Raw genomic sequence first — 20,167 nt, 5'->3', positions numbered from 1 at the left:
CGGCTTACCAGGAGTGTATGCTGTTCTAAATTCGTTGATTTGTTGTACAAATGTGAAAATATAATGACAGTAAAACAGTTTAAATTTGTAACTCGAAAGAATTTTTTTAAGGCTCATAAGTAATTCATGCATATATATAAATGTAAATTTTACTAAATATATCCGTAATAAATATAGTTACAATATCATCTCGGTGGCTTGATATAGTTTTTTAATGATTATTAGTAAGACCTCACATTAAACTTTCAATGGATGATATGGTTTTTATGCATGGGCCTTACGAAGGCCTTTTCGAATTTCTAATATGGGTCTGAATTGCCTTCTTAAACATCATAAGTACAATTTATGTAGTATAATGGGCTGCAGTAAAAATACGAGGTTATTAGAAAAGTTGAGTATATGATACAACTATTATAGCTGTATCATGTACTCAACTTTTCTAAACGATTCAACTGGGATGCAGAGTTCTCTGAAACCATAGCTTTATATGTTTCATTCATTTATGTTTATTTGAACATTAACTAAATTATAGATATAAGTGCTTATCTTCTTCGGAGGGAAATAAAATACTATTATATTAAAGAACACTTAAGTAAACAGATTCTATACGTGATGTAGGCATGTGCCTTCTAAAGAAAAAACTTTGGGAACTCCCATAGGAACGACATAAAACGGTTTCTAAGCAGGGAATATTCAGTTGTGGTGTAAATGAACATCGTATCACAGATAACATAATAATTATATCGTATGTACTAGCTAAATGTAACTGGTCGTGCCTTTCTATTCGTTATCCTGACATATTTTATTTTAAAATTATTATTTTAAAATAAAATATGTCAGGATTCATAACATGCAATAGGTTATTTGTTGTGTAAAAATAAAAAATATGTTATACCACTGTGAGATTCTTATCTGCAAGAACGTAAATAAATACGTGTCACAAGTCTAATAAGGTCACGAGTAGGTGCTTTAGTGTAATGGGGTGGTCGTTCAAAGCTTCTCACGTCTTGGTTAAGCCGTGTGTAGACAAATTTAACCTTAGTATCACATTGTTCATTCAAATATCTTTTAGAATATTTAATGTCAAACATATAATCCTATGTAAAGCAAGTATTAGTAATATATCAAATAATTTTATTTACAAAATACAATATTTTTTGTGTAATTGGAATGGCAAACAGGCCCACAACTGACAGCTCGCAATGACAACCGTTGTATACATACATATCTACATGAATAGCAGCCCAGACATCACATGGTCATTGCACGGCCAAGGTATCTCACCTGCATTGCCATTATTGAGGACTGAAGTCTAAATTTATACCTCTAATTTCCCTCCATATCACTCGCAGATGACTGCTACTTTCAAACTGAAGTACGAGTAATCTGTGCGTGTACATACAAGCTGCTTGGCGGCAGAAATATGCGAGCTAGTGGTACCGCAAACGTTTGACTTGCAGTTATGCTGTATTTATTAAGGCTGATCCAATTTTTATTTGTTAGGTATATCTGTTTTTAATAGACCTTCCCGGCCATATTTGTTCCATATGCATTTTATTAATGACTAAAGACGAAACACTAGTTCAATGTGTACGTGGTTTTATAAATGTTTATATACTTTGTTTTAGATAATAAAACAAAAATATATTATACTTATTTGTTTCTGTAAAGAAATTCCATTGTGAGCAGAATAATAATATTTTATATTCTACCCATTGCTATTAGACTATTTTAATGTAATGTATCTTTAGGACAATTTTCCACCCTCGATACTATATAAATACTAGAAAAAGATTACTTTCTGATCGATAAATACAATTTATTTTAAATTATAAAAATCAACTTCTGTTTTCCTCTTACATCTTATTAAATGCACGTAATTAGAAAGCCAGAACAGCTGACTGTCCACTTCATGCAAAGCGGCAATCTGTACTTGTACATACGAGTCGATGAACAACACCGTACATATTATATCGAGCTGCCTTTGGTGACCTTCATGTTTTTGTTCCAAGTTATAAAAACAAATAAGTTTATTAAACTTATAGTTATTAAAAATACTTAATACTACAAATAATTATTATTTAATGCTATCTCATTAATATTTTGTTCATTATTTGATATATGTAAGTAATCGAGTTAATTATATCTAGAAGCAATTGAGTACTTAGATGCCAAACCGTTTGCGATAATATTATATAGGCCGAAGGAGACTCGAAATCAAGATTGTATTACAGAAAGATCATATACGAAATAGTTTATAACATTTTGAAATTGCTACTAAATTTTGATTTTTTTGATACATACTTTGAGAACTACTGTCTTGAATACATAATTTTTGGACAGTAGTTATAGTACCGGTATTTTAAACAAAGCGATTGCGTAACTCCTAAGGTATCTAGACCCATTTCAAGTTGGACTATTTTAACGACTGTCATCTTGATCTTGTCATTACTGTTGGGGACAAGGGTCTAACGGGCACTTAATGGATTTTATGTACATATGTAATCTCATAGCAAAGTATCTGAAATGTTAGATTAAAAATAAAAAAAAAACTAGTAAAATATAGAGACTTTTCTAATAAGTCGATGCCAGGGATAATATTTGGAAAATTCGAATATGATTTGATATGATGATGACAATAAGTTTATCTCATTCAATTCAAATTTGGCCAACATAAAAAAATACAATATATTTTCACGGCCTTGGTGCTCTAGTGGTTACTTCCGATACACCGCTTTACTTTCTGTAGTCGCGGGTTCGATTCATCGCTCTGTGCAAACATTTGTATTCATGAGTATGATTGTTTGTATCGGTTTGGGTGTTTTCTACGTATATTATGTAAGTATTTACAAAACAAAAAAATAACTAAGTATTGATATCTGTTGTTGTGTACCCAAAACACAAGCTCTGCTTACAGTGGGAGTAGATGGCGCTGTGTTCATTGTCCTAGGTTATTTATTTATTTTCGCATATTTGTCTGAGTTCGTATTCTAAGAAGTCTTAGAGTCAACTTACTTAGACTACGTTATCTGTGCTTAGGCTTAAATATAATATCAAGTATATGGAGGTATGAAACGTCATTGCGACAAACATCAAATTGTTGAGGTCACAGTAGTTACGGGGGACCCTTGCTTGAAATGTATCTGGATACATAAAGGTTATCATTTGACTACTTATTATTGTTTTGGGTATTCTCTTAACCTCCTACAACGGCAACATGTTTAACTTAATCGTGAGTTAGTAATCCATAGTATATACTATCTATATTATACTATAATAAATTTCATTCATTTTGCTTTTTTTAGATAAAATACAGCCTATGTATTGACACGTGATGCAATTTATTTCTAACACGTTAATTTCACTGAGGTCTGTTCAGTAATTCTGTGAAAAGGCAATAGATAAATAGACATAGTTTCGTATTTAACGAATGCCAATCGCTTGACAACGAAGAATTCTATTATATATCTAAAATTTATGATATACAAAAAGGTTTTACATCTTGAGTTTTCGATGTGTACTAGACAACTGATAGAAGGATTTAAAGTTGTTGTTTGGAAATATGATACGTACATGATATACATATAAAATACCCAGACCAAAAATACTAACAAGTCACGAATACAAATGTTTGAATCGTATGAGGAATCGAACCGGGACTATTTTAAGTGCGGTAGTGTACTAAATCGTTATACCACCGAATAATATTATATTTCAAAACTGTATCTATAATTTCTATTATAACAATATTGGATGATATCAAATTAAGTATTAATAAACAATAAAGAGCATTAGACACCACATGAAAGTTCAACAACAACAACATCATTCTTTGGCATATACCTAAATATTATGAGAGGAAGTTACGGAACAAAATTATCAGCAAAGCTCCAGAATAAATTTTGAAGATTTAATAAAACAACGAGTTAGTAGCATCGCATAAAGGGGAGTTCAATGATTTCGCGGCTTGATTGAAATTTGTTTCAATCTAACGGGCGAGCGCTGTCAACAAGGAATTAAATTTGTCGACGAAACGTTGGATTTTTCCGTTAGAAACGTTTGGATATACTTGAATCAGTAACAAAAGTGGAAAGAGGCTAAATTATCGTTAATCGATTGTTGACATCATTCTGAAATATGGAACCGCCCAGGAATCATCCATATTAAATTTATTAAAGGGTTGTACATTTATTATAAGTATATTAAATGTACGACCTAAGCAATATTAAAAAACAGTCTTTGTTTCGCACTGGTGATCTAACTATGAGTGAAATAATGTTAAATAAATTTAGTATTGTTTGAGTTTATTCGTTACAGAAAAAAATCTTTCAAATACGTTTTTCTTCGTCACTCTGCTAACTTATATTAATTTTACTATTTTATTTACATTAGTTTATGTTCATTTTCTTGCATGTTCTTTTTGCGATCAGCTCTTCTTCTTCTACTTTTCGAATGAGTAGTAAAATCAAAATAAATAATTAAATACGTACTAAAAGTGCTCATATTAGGTTTATATGAATAATGATTATTCCTACTTACTTTTTGTAACAATCGTTTAGATTTGTGTTTTTTTTTCACATATTGACACTTAGATTGTGGAATGAACTACCTTGCGAAGTTTCCTCGAGAGACTACAGCGTGGGGTTATTAAAGAAGGCTGTATGTAGGTTTCTTAATTGACACTCCTGGTGGTTCAGGCGTCATGGGCTACGGTAACCGTTTACCATCAGATAGGCCGTATGCTTGTTTGACACCTGCGTGGTAAAAAAAACATATAATTTCATCTCTATATAATAATTTATTGTATTCTCTGATGTCACTAGTTTTATAATGGTCGTATTGTGAGTAATCAGTCTTCTCTTTCTGATCCGGACTAGTAATCCGCTCTATAACTACTTTATTAAACAAAAACGATTACTCCCCTATGTGATTAGTCATATTTTTATTCATACAATCAAAGTAGGGCTTAGTCTGACTTCACAAACAGAAAACCTTTAATACATGTGTATTTGGGCTTCATATCCATACTAACGTAGACAACTTTTATGAATTTTTAGCTGTAGTTCGTGTGCTTCAATCGGTCTTCAGACGTATCCGTTGCGTTTGTGATGTATAGTCACAACCCTCGCCAAGCTTTTCTATTTGACTATTGCATTATTAAAAGAGAAAATATTACTAAAGTAAAATTTTAATAATTTGAACAGAAAATTTAGCCAGTGATTTTATGCTAAGTCCAGATGCACAAAATGTAATCTAAGGGATATACTCGTACATTGCTATTTAAATTCAGCTAGACTTGGCTGAGAGTAACTTTCAGCTTAAGATATTGGAATAATGCAGAGAAATAGAGGTAACATAAACGCTTTAATCTCGTTAGTAGTATTATAATTTTGAGAATGTTATTGGATATATTACCATTGATTTAAATATAACTTCGAATTTCTTTGGATGTTTGAATATTTTCGAAAGTTAAATAATACAGACATTATATTATTATTCAATTAAAAATTTATTTATTTATTTATTTATTAGGCATTACTATGCTTTTACACGTGTAGAGAAGGCAGATTGCAATATTAAAAAATAATTGCGACTCTTTAGAAGAAATAATTTATTTATACATCTATATAAATACAATTAAAATAACACGGAGTTAGATTTTTACATTATAAAAACAAGTATGATTCAAATTTCAGCTCTTTGGACTTTTTATCTTGTGTTATCATAGCTAGTTAAAACAACCGATTTTATATGTATACGTACAGATATAGAAGTATTAGTTCCTGTTTGTTATGGTGGTATTGAATGGAGAGATTATTTGTTACGGAAATATAATATCATTGTCTTCTAGGAAATTTCAGTACATCTCAGTGTACTGTTCATGTGTATAAGTGATTGTTGTTACATTACATAGTTAGTCGGGAGTCATAATAAATATATTCACGTTTTATTCACCACCTTGTCTAAGATTTGAAAGGCCTACTATCTGAAACTAAGTAGGAAAATCAGTGAAAATAAATAAAGGAATGTAGTGGATATGAAGATATGAGTGAAATATTTGTCATCTCATGTGGCGCTTTTTGAATAAGATAAATTTTATCACTGGGATTTCCAATAATAAAATTTAATACAATGTGTGACCATAGACAATAATAGAAGTAAATTAACGCACTATGCTCAGCCTTTTACTATTAAATGTAAGCACATTTCATCAGTCGAACAAAAGTTTACCAAATTGTATCCCTGTAGCAGCTGGACCAGTCGCTAGTCGTCGTGTTTTGATGTTATGATATCAAACCGAATAAAACCTAGTACCCTTGGGGAGGTATATACAAGTCATAACATTTTATTATTGTTCCTAGCTAAATTGAGCAGGGCAACGATAGTGACAAGTGTTCGTAGTTAGAGGGTCAGCGGGTTACATCGATAAACATCATTTACGATGTCGAAATTGCCTCAGATATCTGCTTCGTCGGCGAAATGCTGTGAGGTCAATAACGTACCCGAGATATTCGCCTGGAGCGGTTTTATGGCAATGAACCCCGATATTGCATCCAGGGAATATTAGTGCCTACTAGTTTTGATCCGGCAACTGCCATCTTTTACCATCTTTTTCCAATATCCGTTAATATTGCCACTGGTAACTTTAGAGCGTCGGAAACACTTTCCTTAATGTTTTCAACGGCGCATACGAAGTAAGTGCGAGTGTTTGATAAGATTATGTAATGCAAGGAAAATATTGACACTATGCTTGGAAAATTACTCAATTGATTTTGACGTGAGTCGTATTTATATCAAAGATGTAATAGACAGAATTAGGTTAAGAAAGTGTTTTTAAAATTATGAGAAAGCAAATTTATTAGTTTACATAACTTTTCAAATGTCTCTGTACAAAACTCAAATCAGTGATCCGAGATAGGCTGTTCTTTTTAATGCCAAATAATACCTACCTTGTATATATATAAATACTTATTGACGGTCATAAAATTGTTATTAAAAACGTTGTTTTACAATGTTGTTGCATTTAAAAAAACTAATATCACATTTATACTCGTTTCTTATATGAGTAGATATTCATTGTTACAGTAACAATAATTACTTTTCAGTTTAATGGACTAAACAGAGAGATGATCTGCAGAAGGCTTCTGATGCTTTATTTATTAGGATATTGAATTAATTCAAATGTGTAATCTATTAAATCCACAGTTAAATATGTTTTTCAGACTCACAATAATAGATTTGTTTGAAACTTTAAATTATGTTCAATTTGTTAAAAAAAAAATATTGATTTTGATTAATTATTGATTATATATTGATATTATTGATTGATAAATTGATTATTCTGAATTAATTGGAGAATGATACTAGGTTACTTACATTACCTACTATATAAACTAACTCAAAATTTCTATAAATAGACTTTCAAAGTTTATACTCTAATTTTAATTGTAATTTCTTAATTCAAAGTTTCAATGTCTAAAATTTGAAGGTAATTGTAATTCAATATTTGCAAAAGGAGGTAAGTCTATATTTATAGGTTTCATAAAACTATATTGGATATTCTTTTTAAGTTGACGTTTAAAGAATATATTCTGTTTTGAGTGATTTTTCTAATGAAAGCAACATTAGAGTAGCAAATATAATATTGAATTTTCATGTAATCTTGTATAAGAGAATGTTGGCGTTTAGAAATTACGTCAAAGCAAATGTAAGTATTATTCATAATGTATATCACTGTAGCATTTTCGTTTCATTAAAATTGTTACATTGAATTATAAAATACAGAATTTCTTTTTGCGAGCCGTCTCCTCCTACAACAATACACATATTATGTGACATTCAAAACTGTGCATTCACATTTTAATGGAAGTTGTCAGAAGCAGTTGTTGCTCACTTACATTCATTTGCTTATGAGATATTCTGTGCTTACGCGTCGACGCATTATAAACAAGATTAGCTTAAATTTCCGAGGAAACCGCAAATTGTAATTGTTTTGATCTTTCAAGTTACACTGGTGAAGATTGTGGTCTATTATTTCTAATATATATTACATGTACTTATTTATATTAAATTATAATATTATATATTATTCGGGTAATGCTGAATTATACCAGTATATTCAAAAGGATATATGTTTGTTCATCTGACAGTATATTAAATGGTAGCCTATTAACATCAGTTTAATAAGAGCTATCACACGCTAATCATCCATATGACTAGCTCTTAAGACATTATCTAAGGATACACGCATTACTATTATTTCTCACGATTTTGATGAAATAATATTATGCAAGTATGCTACTTGGAGGTAAAAAATATATAGTTACTACTAAGGACTTATTAAATATGTAAGTGCAACGTGTGAGATAAGTGTATGAGTAATACTCAAGAAGCCTTATAGAATATGTACATATGTTAACAGGTGACAACTATTTTATTTAATTCGAATAATGCATAAATTCGCTAGAATGTCCTTTATATCATGTTCTAGACTGTTTGACTGCTTTATTTAAGATAAAGTCTATTGATTATAGAGTAAGAGTATGATTAAGAGTAAGTATCGCAGTCTTTTGAAATAGCAATGCATAAGAAGTATCATGGGTGTCCACGCAATATGATCACCATATTCAGTCAGCTCTTACGGACATCACATTATCGTGTGGGCGTCGATTGTTTGCCATTTCAACTACATACTAATTTCATTCGGATCCGTTCTAGTCCCCTTAGTCATCAAAATGTAAGAAACAGAGAATCAAACATATTCTATAATACAGTATAGATAAACAGTAAAGATTTGGTTTCAAATACCATTGATTAACATTTTCAGCTTAAGAACTTCTTCAGAAGAATATCAACATCAGCTCGATTATCCAGCGAAGATCTGTACGTGCACAGAGACAGTGATGATAATAATGCAAACACCCCTTTTGAGTTCACAGAAGCGAATTTGATGGTGAATAAGCCTATAGTGTTATAGTTTAGGTTTTGGACATGACTAACTGACATGTACCGATGTACCTACCTAACGCATTGACGTAAAACCGTAGCCCACCCGTTCTCATGGATTATTGCGGTGCTGTAGTATTATCATGGTATATGGCGTCTTGACTGCTCTGAAATTTAGTGCATGGGGTTTAATATTGCTAGATCCTTCTAATATTTTAAATGTATTAGTTCATAAATTGTTTATATTCTTGTACGTTTGTTACGCAGAGTTATTTTTTAAATTATATAGTTTTTGCACTATATAACCATCTGTTGGAAAATGATGTCGAGAGCAAAGCGCTCCCATAGCTAACACTTAACCATTGCCTTGAAGAGTCCGGGGTGATATTTCCTCGGGAATATGAAAGATGGAAGTGTGCTAAACTCTTTAGCAGTGCGTATTAAAAATATACTCTCACCTGTCACTGCAAATATATAATATGATTATGTTTAAATTAATATATATGAATATTAAAATAAATTGAGATACTTCAACAGTATCCTGAATGTTACTTTTACTCATTTCTGTTGCCAAAATTAAAGGAAACAAATAGTTTTAGAGCATTTTATGTGTATTTATGAATCTAAAAATATACACAATTTATAAATATTAGCGACTACGACTATAAAATACGTATTATAGATTATATATCTATCGGTAGGGGTTATTTCTCCTGTCGTAGCCGTATGAATAGTATCAATATAGTTTGTTTACATAGGACGCTTTCGCACGAGCTCTGAAAATGGCTTTGTTTTGCAGTGACCATTATTATGTCGGGAACAATCAATGAAAACCGGCATATCTATGTCATGGGCATGAGTAATATCAGTTTTAGGTGGCAATAAATTGTGGGTAATATGTATTGGTTAGCAGTAATCGAAACTTCAGTGACTATAATATAGATATTGGCGATATTCGTCGGAATCTTACATATGGTGTCAGAGCTGGTGTAATATCATTAGGAACTATGGATCATTAAGATAAAATATTTAAGTAGGACACAATACTTGTTGCTACAATTATTTACAATATCACAATAGACATTATGTTATTATTTATCACCTGTGATATCACTCAAGCGTAGCCAATTCAGAGAACTAATTTCTCTATGCCTCTTATCCTATTTAGCTATATAACTATTTAATCGCAGTCTACAACCGAAACATAGTTTATAAAAAAATTACTTGATGTTTGAAATAGGTTGGACTCTAGTACCGACACAGACGACTTTTTACAGGTTATCTATTTTAAAATGTCTAATTAGGTCGACAATTGATATTAAATTTATATCATCTCACAACGTACTGTGAAAGAGCCATGATTCCTATAAATACATATTATTATATTTATAAGTGTAAATAAAGACCTTTAGACACCAAGGTGTCTCAAAAATGGTAATAACAAATACAGACACTTACTTGTGTTGGATACCAGACATAGGGTAACTAATAGTGAATATACAAATCATCATTACATAGTATAAAATAAAGTCGCTCGCTCTCTCTGTATGTATGCTTAAATCTTTAAAACTACGCAACGGATTTTGAAGCGGTTTTTTTAATAGACAGAGTGCTTCTAGAACTTCCTCTAGGTAGTTTATGTATGTAATGCATGTACACCCGGGTTAAGCCGGGGCGAGTAGCTAGTATTTTACAACAATTACTGTCGTGAATCATAGAATTAATTATTCATGTCGAAATTACTCACGTTTTTGGGTTTGCCCGACTAGTTTCTGACTCAACACGAACCCTTGTTTATACTTATCATGAGGGTGTCTGAGGGTGAGGGAGTAGCAGCACACAAGTAAAAGTGACATGTTCTTAAATAATTAATTTCGTATATTTTTTTTATATAACTAAAATAGCAAACAGTCTGACGGACCAACTGATGGGAAGAGTCAATCGTCGTCAATATACAGCATTGTAGACATCAACTGGTGTCCCTCATGCATTGCCATTCCTTCACAATTTAAGGTATCTCCCGACATATCAGTATCGTATGTCGCCTTCTGATCAGAATTCAGCTGTCATAGCAAGTTGTTTGGTGGCAGAAATAGGAGACCTATATGTGACACACAACTACATATTTTTGCCTTGTTCTGACGACGTTGTAATCAATGTTTAAACCTGATGAAGTTTACCTCTGTTGGTACCATTAATAGAGACTATAAAATGTGTAAATATACTAGCTGTGCCCGCGGTTTCACTCGTTCGTTTCACTCTTTTTACGGTGATCACTTTTCAGAGAATTGCAGCAGTAATCCAGAATTATCCAGAAGGTGCTCAAAGAGCCGCCCTTGGTGCCTGTTTGGATATAGTGCAGCGACAAATTGGATGGATCCCAATATCTGCTATGCACAAAGTTGCTGAAATTCTAGGCATGCCTAGAATGAGAGTGTACGAATGGGCCACATTTTATACAATGAATAAGAGGTATGACGTCGTTTGTCTGAATAAATATAATAATTATATAAATATTAAATATAATATAAATATTTATCTTAAAAAAATGTTATATGCACAAAAATGTTAGTCCTCGATATACTATCTATCTTCACATCAAATTTGTTTAATATCAATTCAGCTGTTCCAATATCAGAAGTTCTTAATAATGAAAATAAAATATTTATATAATACCTGATATTGTAAACTGTGAACAAATTTTAAAACCATAATTGGCTATTATTATTTAGACGTTTCAGAGGAAAATACAACGTGAAAGTATGTGTAACAACACCATGTATGTTGCGTGGATCAGATATCATACTGGATGCTGTAGAACAGGCAACCTGCTGCAGTGTGGGGAGTGTTTCTACCGATGGAATGTTTGGGGTGGATACGGTGGAGTGTCAGGGCGCCTGTGTTAACGCCCCCGTAATTGTCGTTGATGATGATTATTACGTAAGGACTCTGTAGAATTGTTCTATATTAACTTTACTCCATTGCTGTAGCACACAAATTACACTTTAATTTTCTTTTTGTGAAATATTTTAGTAGAAAATTATATATATAGGCTTCAGTGTACAGATACAATTTTATACTTTCTACAGTAGAATATGAAATGTAATTTGTCAAAATTATATATAAAATTTAGTTACATAACTGAATATGTGAATAATAAAGATCTTGTTTAGTACATACTCATCCTTTTGTCAATACCAATAGAACATCTTGATCTTACAATAACTTATGTCAATCCCATATAAAGTTTAGTCTCATGGGCATTGTCAACTGTCTATTTTGACATGCCCACATTTCAGTGGGTATATTTGAATCTAACGTGGCAGGGGGCAGGCATTAGTTTTTGGTTTGACATCGGTGTTTCCCACATCGGAGAGTTAGTAAATAATTAACACAAACTATTATTTTGTGTCGCGAAAATTTGAACTAGGCCTCGACGCTCTATAAGCTATATCTTTTAGCGGAATGATACTTTGTCTAGATTATGTTGTTTATTTGTCTATAGTTATTAAATTGGACAATAAATATACTTTGGCTTTTCTTTTTTACACAGGGCATCAAATAAATTAATGTCACAATGAATAATACTAAGATTCATATTTTAATGACAAAGTTATCCAATATATAAATTTACAGGAGGACGTGAATGTATGTGATGTCCATAATATTATACAAACGCTTAGATCTGGAGGTATAGCAGCTGCAGGTCCCCAGTAAGTAGTCTATTTCGCATTTAATAATGATACTTTCACTTTCATATAAGTTATACGTAATACATACAGTACGTAATTAATCCATACATTATGTATAATCTAGATATATACATATAATAATGATACAACTAATCTTGGTGTCTTTTGCTTTGGAAGACATCTGAGAAATTATCAATTATTATTATTTATTACAACTAAAAAAGACTTTGTTATAACTTATTAGGAATAAAAACAATGATCATTAGAATTTTAGTCTGTGCGTGTTTATCTCATAAACGGCGTAATCGATTTGGATGTGGATTGAACTAATATATTGCGGTAAGCTTCACTTAATTTGTTTTAATTCTTGCAATTGGTTAACAAATAACAAAGTTATATGGATACCAAGTTGCGGGTACAGATAGTCTGTAATAATAACCCGGTACAATTCACACAGCGTCCTCGAATCAAAACAGAGCTTGTGAGAAATTCTTAAATACATTTTTTTTTTTTGTAAATACCAAGATAATACCTTTCCATACAAAACATTCAGATCGATACAAACGATCATACAATGAATACAATTATTTGCACCGTGCGAGGAATCGAAGGTACAACCATCAGCGACTTGGAAGGTGCGAACAACTACCAAGGTTGTCTAAATATATATGTATTTTCCGGTTAACTGCCAGTGTATTAAGAGGTTTCTTTCTTTAGTATGTACTATTGATATATGTTATATATTAAATGCAGAAATGGACGATATGCCAGTGAGCCGATCTATGGATTGACTACTTTGCTTGAGTGCCCGCCTCCACCTGGTTTTGGTCTTCAAGCCGCTTTGTGCAACAAATAAATGTTAATATTTATGGAGCTAACTATTAATTACTGAGATTATAATTATTTAAAAATATTATATTATTTATTAATTATTATTAATATATATATGTATATACAAATGAATTCGTCTGCATAGTTACTCTAGTCACATCGATTTCAACACTGAGGCGGCTTGCTTTGTAAATAAATAATAATATGCATAAATATTACTCAGATAAAAATAAGACAATACAAATGATCATAATCCTGATTAGAAACGTTTGCATCGTGTCAAGAATCAAACCTGCGACCATTGAAAGTAAGACGGTTGGTGTGCTGAACCGCTAAACCACTAAGGTCATCAAATTTAGGTCGTCAGATTACATTTAAATATTCCTGAATCTTATAAGATTTGTATTTCCTCTTTAAGCTCTCGTTACGATTGCTATGCAATTTATAAAGAACGTGACTCTTTTGTCCTTTACATTTTTTATATAATGAAATATCTGTTAGGATTGTTTTCTCGACACAAGTATCTTTTCCTGTAAATGTTTTTAATTTATAAATCACTACTTGGGATAATTTTACTGCATAGTATTGTCAATTTTTTAGTGTTAACATTTTAACACTTTTGTAAAATATAGCCTGAACAATCCAAAATAAATATGTTATGTTGAATATCATCTAAGAATATTATGATTGAAACTAAAGTTCTTTTATATACTTCATATATATAATTTGGGTAAAGAATTATGTATATAATTTTTAATATATGATATAAAAACAGCAGTATAAAATTTTCAATTTTCCACTTGAGGCACTCGAGTTGCGAAACACGACGAACGAATATATAATTAGTTTTAGATGACACTGGGATCATTCGGGGCTCGTTTTGTGACTGGCATCACAAGTACTTGCTTGTTGTTAGCATTTTAGTACATTTTGTACAATACACTTTGTAGTTGTTTATGGCTTGTAGCGAACGGATAAAAATAGAAGTTTTTATTCAGAAAGCTATAAATATAAGTAAAGGAAAGGAATCCTAAGAATATATTTACGTAAATGTCCAGAATTAAAGAAATAAATTCTCAAAATAATTTAATAGTACCCCCGACTTGGCATGGGTGCATTAAAATCTTTGAATTTCTCGGCTTTTCTGTATTATGATATGAATATATACATTATAATAAATAGTCTAGGTTTTCCGAATAAAATAATTAAATAAACACACAAACATTCTTCTTTAATTACTCTATCTATTACATAACAATCATAATAGTTACAATTAGTTAAAACTGTAATGTTATGTGAATTAATCTGCCTAATAAGTACAGCAACAAAGTGTTTTATTAACGGTGTATCAAGACTATTCATAAATGTTTTTAAATTATTTTAGTGTTCTGATAAATAAGGATGCAGTTTTCTTATCATGCCCGTTGCAGTTGCATGCGTGCAGTTACAGAAACGCGGCATTACCATCAACACTTTGTAACAATTATTACACTGTATATACTATAGAATGTTGTATAACATATAAAAAATTTGACAGTAGGCTCTAACAAAATGAAATTAAACTCTTTTGCTACACCTCAGCTATGAGCTAACATATTACGGAATATTAGCCCTCGCCGCCTGCAATAAAGCCCTGCTTTCTCTCTCTATGTCCATATGTTCCCTAAGGTCATATAAAACCTAGATACTTAAAATGCGTCACTTGCTTAAGTGCTCTACTTAGGACTTCTCCCAGTGAGCAGTATTTCAGAACCACAAGTCACCTGTTATCTGACTTAAAGACCAGGTGGTCGCTTTCTTTATATTATATACGAGATCATGCGTAACCACGTACATAAATAATATAATGACAACTTAAACTAACAATATATACATAATGTCACTGAAAAATCTGTTACGATAAGATTATTTCGTACTGTTTTTTTATAAGCTTGTCAGAAATATTAGAAATCCCTTTAAATAATCCGTACGTCATCGGGGCGAAATGCTAGTCTCGTATTGAACTGTACCCGATTAATCTTTACTCCCATAAATTTAGGTACGAATTGGGCGCCACTATCTGAAATGGTCTATCCCGGTTTGTAATAAAGTAGGTAGTTACCAGAAATCACTACTGATATTATCCGTGCAGCTAACTTTAATTACAGGTGAAAATCTATCGGGCAAAATCGAACACTTCGCATTTACTCTATCTTTTCAGGATTTCAGAATAGAGGATATTATATTCCTGTGCACTTTAGAGTGAACTCTATTTTATACATATGTAAGGAAACATTTAATGTTATTAATAAATAATTAGCAAAATACTTTATAAATTTATTTTAAAAATGGATTATAAATCAATTTTTTTAATAGATAGAGTGATTGTAGGGGAAGGTTTATATATATATATATGTATATATATAATACAACCACGCGAAGTTGGGGCGAGTAGCTAGTTATATATATATGAAAAACCATATCGTAATGTAAAATTTTCTGTAATATTTTGTTTTACGAAACATACAGAGATTTCTATTATAATATATTATTTGCATTGTGAAGGCGAAGAGGTGAAGACCTTCATATAGACCTTAAAAATATGTATAATTTGTTTATATAATCTGGAATATAGTAGGTTTTCAATAATGTTATTCCATATTTTGTTTTTCATATATACTCCGATCCACTAAGGAGACAGACGAAAATCTAACTCTCACTCACGCATACGCATATATCGATATTTCCGTGCAGATATATATTAACATAATTAATTCGATATTGGTCTATATGCTGTTGTTTCTATTTTTTGAGATCTACACATTGTGCATATCTTAATGGAAGGTATGACAATAGATTATATCACAAGTCGATGTCGTGGGTTACAACAAGTTATTCTTATTTGCAAGTGTATTAAATATATTCAATTGGACTCAAATGTATTAGTGAATAAAAGAAGACCAAAGGAACAAAAAAGGAATCAACTACCCCAAAACCCACATAGTTTAATATAATTGTATCTATTATCTCTAAAAATAGGCAAAAAATGATAATATTTTAGATTTCAAAATAATATTCTAAATTATAACTCAGTCAATGCTGGAAATGAAAAACACTCTTTTACGAATTAATTAACGAGATTACCTACCCTATAATTCCACAAAGCAACATGTTTGTTAAAACCTCTGTAGTCGCATTTTTATAAAATAAAGCCTCGTTTGAGCGATATAAAATTTTGCCGGAAATATCATGTTTTGGACAGGACTCGTTATTCAATTATGGCATGTAATTGAATTTCTTTTATACATTAAACCTATTTTTTGATCTAACTCATAAAATTAACTCCTTTGTATATCTCTTTATGAGATTTACTGAAGTTGTATGTGCTATAATTGATATATGTGTACAAAATTGTTGGGTTGAAGTTTCGATTGTTACCTACTAGTTGTTACCGCGACTTTGTCTAATACGTTTAGTCTCTCTTTGTAATAAATGTTTTTTTTGTAACTGGCAAGTGGCAATCATTGCCTATATGAATAGCGCTACGATTATATAGGCATCCATGTAGCCTCCGTAGTGTAAAACCCTCAAACATTGCTTTACCGTATGATTAAGATTTTACTGTCATATCTCACCTTCTAACCGAAACACAGCTTACAAAATAACTGACGCAGCTTCTGACATAAAGCTTAGAAGACTTTGACAAATTCTGCCTTTCGTAAATCTATTCGTCCAATTCATATATGTAACAAACAGACACACGGATTTATAATATTTGGCATAAAACAATACGGTATTGAAACTAATAAATAGTTAACTTTAACGACAAAGTTTTCTTGGTAGCAACATTAGAATTCAAGCAATCATGGATGGCCCATTAAAGATATAGTCAGAAACATTGTTTTTTAAATTGTTTAATGATTAAACAGAACTTATTATATAAATACATTCGCAACTGAGTAATCTGAGACTAAGTCGCAGAAATAAGCTAGTGTATTATAAATATATAATACTCATTCGATCATTATAACTGCATTCATCTATAAACATAAAACGAGATATTAAATTTCATTTGAAATGTTATAAAAATAACGAAACACTCTCGGCAGATTATCTGCACGTCCAAACAAAATATCTGTCGTCTGTCATCTCACATGAAATTTGAATATCCGGCATGCAAATATTTTAATCATACCGGAATTTTGCTGGTGCACGGTGGCGGCAAATAAAACGTTCAAATATTTGGAAGAGTAGCAAAAAGATAATGTGGTAGTTAATGGTGGGGCCGGACGTCGTGGCCGTGTTGTTATTGCTTTAGGAAACTGTATTGCACATCATTATGTAATGTACAGATGTGAAAGGTATATTTTGTTTGATATTGTAATATAGAGATGCGTATTTGTTGGTGTTTTACTATTAAGACAATTTGTACTCACCGGTTCGGTCGTCTATTTAGCACTGTTGAAATTACGATGGTTGTAGGTTCGATCTCTTAGGGTATAAACATTTGTTTTCATGAGAATTTAGATTAGATTGTCTATATTTTTATGAGTTCTTTTATTCCATGTATTAACGAAAAATTGTATTTCTATCAGTTGTCTAATATTCATAACACACGCTCCTTTTAGGTTGGGATTAGATGGAAGTGAAGTTAAATAGATGCCAACATGATTTATGTTCAAGATTGTAATTATACAAAGCACTACCGACTCGTTTCTCATTTCAGGTGAAATTTCCCTTAGATGGTAACAATTGCATTATTTAGTTCATTTAAACGTAATACCGTCTTTTTTTTCTACACGCGGTAATTATAAATGATTTCTTTTTTAAATAGAAGTTACAATGAAAATATTGTATGATGCAAGTATGCTAACATAATAAAGAATCTTAAACTACTATGACAATTCACGGGCAGACAATTTGAGTCCATAATTTGTTAAATGGCTATCCATTTAATAAATTATGTACTCAAAGTGTCTTGAAAAAAAAACTCAAATTGGGTTTATTAATTTTTTAAATAGTAATTTCTATAAATTACTATTTAAAAAATGAATAAACCCAAATTGTCTACATTTTCTGTAAGATTATTTTTATTATATTATCATAATCATGCAGTACACAAGTAAATTTCCTTTTGAAACAATGACATTTTTCACGTTACACGATGTTGTAATAGAAGGTCATTTATCCAACCCCGCGGCCAGTCGCCAGACCAGAGCCGTAACTGTAAAATGTACAAATGGAAAACAAAAATGCAATAATATTTCCCTCGAATTGTGATTCTGCTGCTCGTGATGGAAAACGATGCTCTTTGGCAAGCATTAAATTTTGATGTCCCGTGCCCTGCGGTAACTTTCTCGAGCAAATTTTGCTAAGTTAAATTTTTTATTTGCTTTACAACTTATGATATTTTGAATAATAAAACTTTTGTGTTAGGAATGATAAAAATTATTTTGGGTTAGTAAAATATTTTTTTTGTATCTTTATATTCCATAATTTTTTTATGTAATTGAAATGGTAAATAAGTTATCAGCCCATCTAACGTTATGTGGTATCCATTGTCATCCGTCGTCGTCTACATACATGAACAGCACTATGTATATCATATTATCATGTGACAATACTGATACCTAATACGTTCCCATTCCTGAGAGTTAAAACTATCCTTTATTTTGAACGAAGTAGACCAAAAAAAATTATACAGAATATCCGAAATTAGCTATTTTATTAAATCAATTGCTCGTTTATAAGTACATAGAATTAAACATTTCACAGTTTCTTTACTTTATTTTAAATTTCCATTCAGATCGATTATTTTATTAAAAGTTACTTAATGACTAAACTTGCTAATATCTATCTATTATTTCACTATAAAGAGTGTTCCCTCTTCTTTTCCACTGCTCTTTTGCTATTGGTCGCACCTATACATAAAAACGTTTACGAGTAATTTGTCCAGCCGCCTGCTTAATTTATATTGACATCGAATGAGGTTTTACTGCTCGATATTTTTCATTTTGCATTTTTAGTGTAAACGTCGGGGGAACTAGATACTCCATCGCTATAATAATTTTTTACTATATTAAATAAATTTAATCTTTCTTTATATTGATATATTTTTTGTAGTACTAATTTAGAAGGAGTAATAATAATAAAAATACAAATTTCCTACACAGACATGCACTCATAATATTTCAAAGCTCATCCAAGTATACAGCCGAAACTAAAGTTTGCGTCGAGCAAAGCAACAAAACCATAAAAGGGCTGATTCATTATTTACATAAACGCCATAAAAGTGAACAAAAGAAAATTTATACCGTAAAGTTTTGGGCAATATCCGTTTTCTGTGACACGTTTTTTCGAGGGCCGTTGTTCATCGTTAATCTTGGAAACAAAAACAGCAAGTTCCGCGGCGCGTCTGCTTGGCCCATAATTTACGCGGAACAAGTGCGACCGACATGCGGCCGCAGTACCCACGTTATTCAGTCGATAAAAATTTACCGACGTACTAGTGGTAATTATTTAAATAGGTAAGACTCGAAATAGTAAATAATTACCCGAGGTAAACATTGTAAAGAATCGTTTGAGAATCTATTTTAACCAAGCACCATGATTTGTAATGTGTGTTTTGGTTGTAGGATGAGATTAGGTAGTGAATTTACAGGATAATAGGCATGACAAATTAGTATTAGAGATGGCATCCAGGATACCTTATACAGCGC

At 31.3% G+C, this 20,167-nt stretch overlaps 1 protein-coding gene across 1 annotated transcript; it reads left to right on the top strand.

Moving 5' to 3' along the window:
- Positions 1-7,611: 7,611 nt before the first annotated feature.
- LOC131845921 (probable NADH dehydrogenase [ubiquinone] flavoprotein 2, mitochondrial) lies at positions 7,612-13,494 on the top strand. The gene is made up of 6 exons (XM_059195082.1): positions 7,612-7,708; positions 8,828-8,953; positions 11,231-11,418; positions 11,679-11,886; positions 12,583-12,659; positions 13,392-13,494. The coding sequence occupies exons 1-6, from the start codon at positions 7,676-7,678 to the stop codon at positions 13,492-13,494; spliced, it is 735 nt and encodes a 244-aa protein (XP_059051065.1). The 5' UTR covers positions 7,612-7,675.
- The last annotated feature ends 6,673 nt before the right edge of the window (positions 13,495-20,167 follow it).

The sequence above is a fragment of the Achroia grisella genome, unplaced genomic scaffold (assembly GCF_030625045.1).
Source record: "Achroia grisella isolate CSIRO2021 unplaced genomic scaffold, CSIRO_AGI_Agris_v1 utg487, whole genome shotgun sequence".
NCBI lineage: Eukaryota > Metazoa > Arthropoda > Insecta > Lepidoptera > Pyralidae > Achroia > Achroia grisella.
This window is presented reverse-complemented; position numbering and strand designations above follow the sequence as displayed.

What these genes read in the sequence shown, in the direction of transcription:
- LOC131845921 (XM_059195082.1), top strand. Translation starts at nt 7,676, where the DNA reads ATGTTGGCGTTTAGAAATTACGTCAAAGCAAAT. An exon ending in TCACAGAAGCGAATTTGATG is followed by an intron (nt 8,954 to 11,230) that starts GTGAATAAGCCT and finishes ATCACTTTTCAG; the next exon opens with AGAATTGCAGCAGTAATCCA. An exon ending in TTTTATACAATGAATAAGAG is followed by an intron (nt 11,419 to 11,678) that starts GTATGACGTCGT and finishes ATTATTATTTAG; the next exon opens with ACGTTTCAGAGGAAAATACA.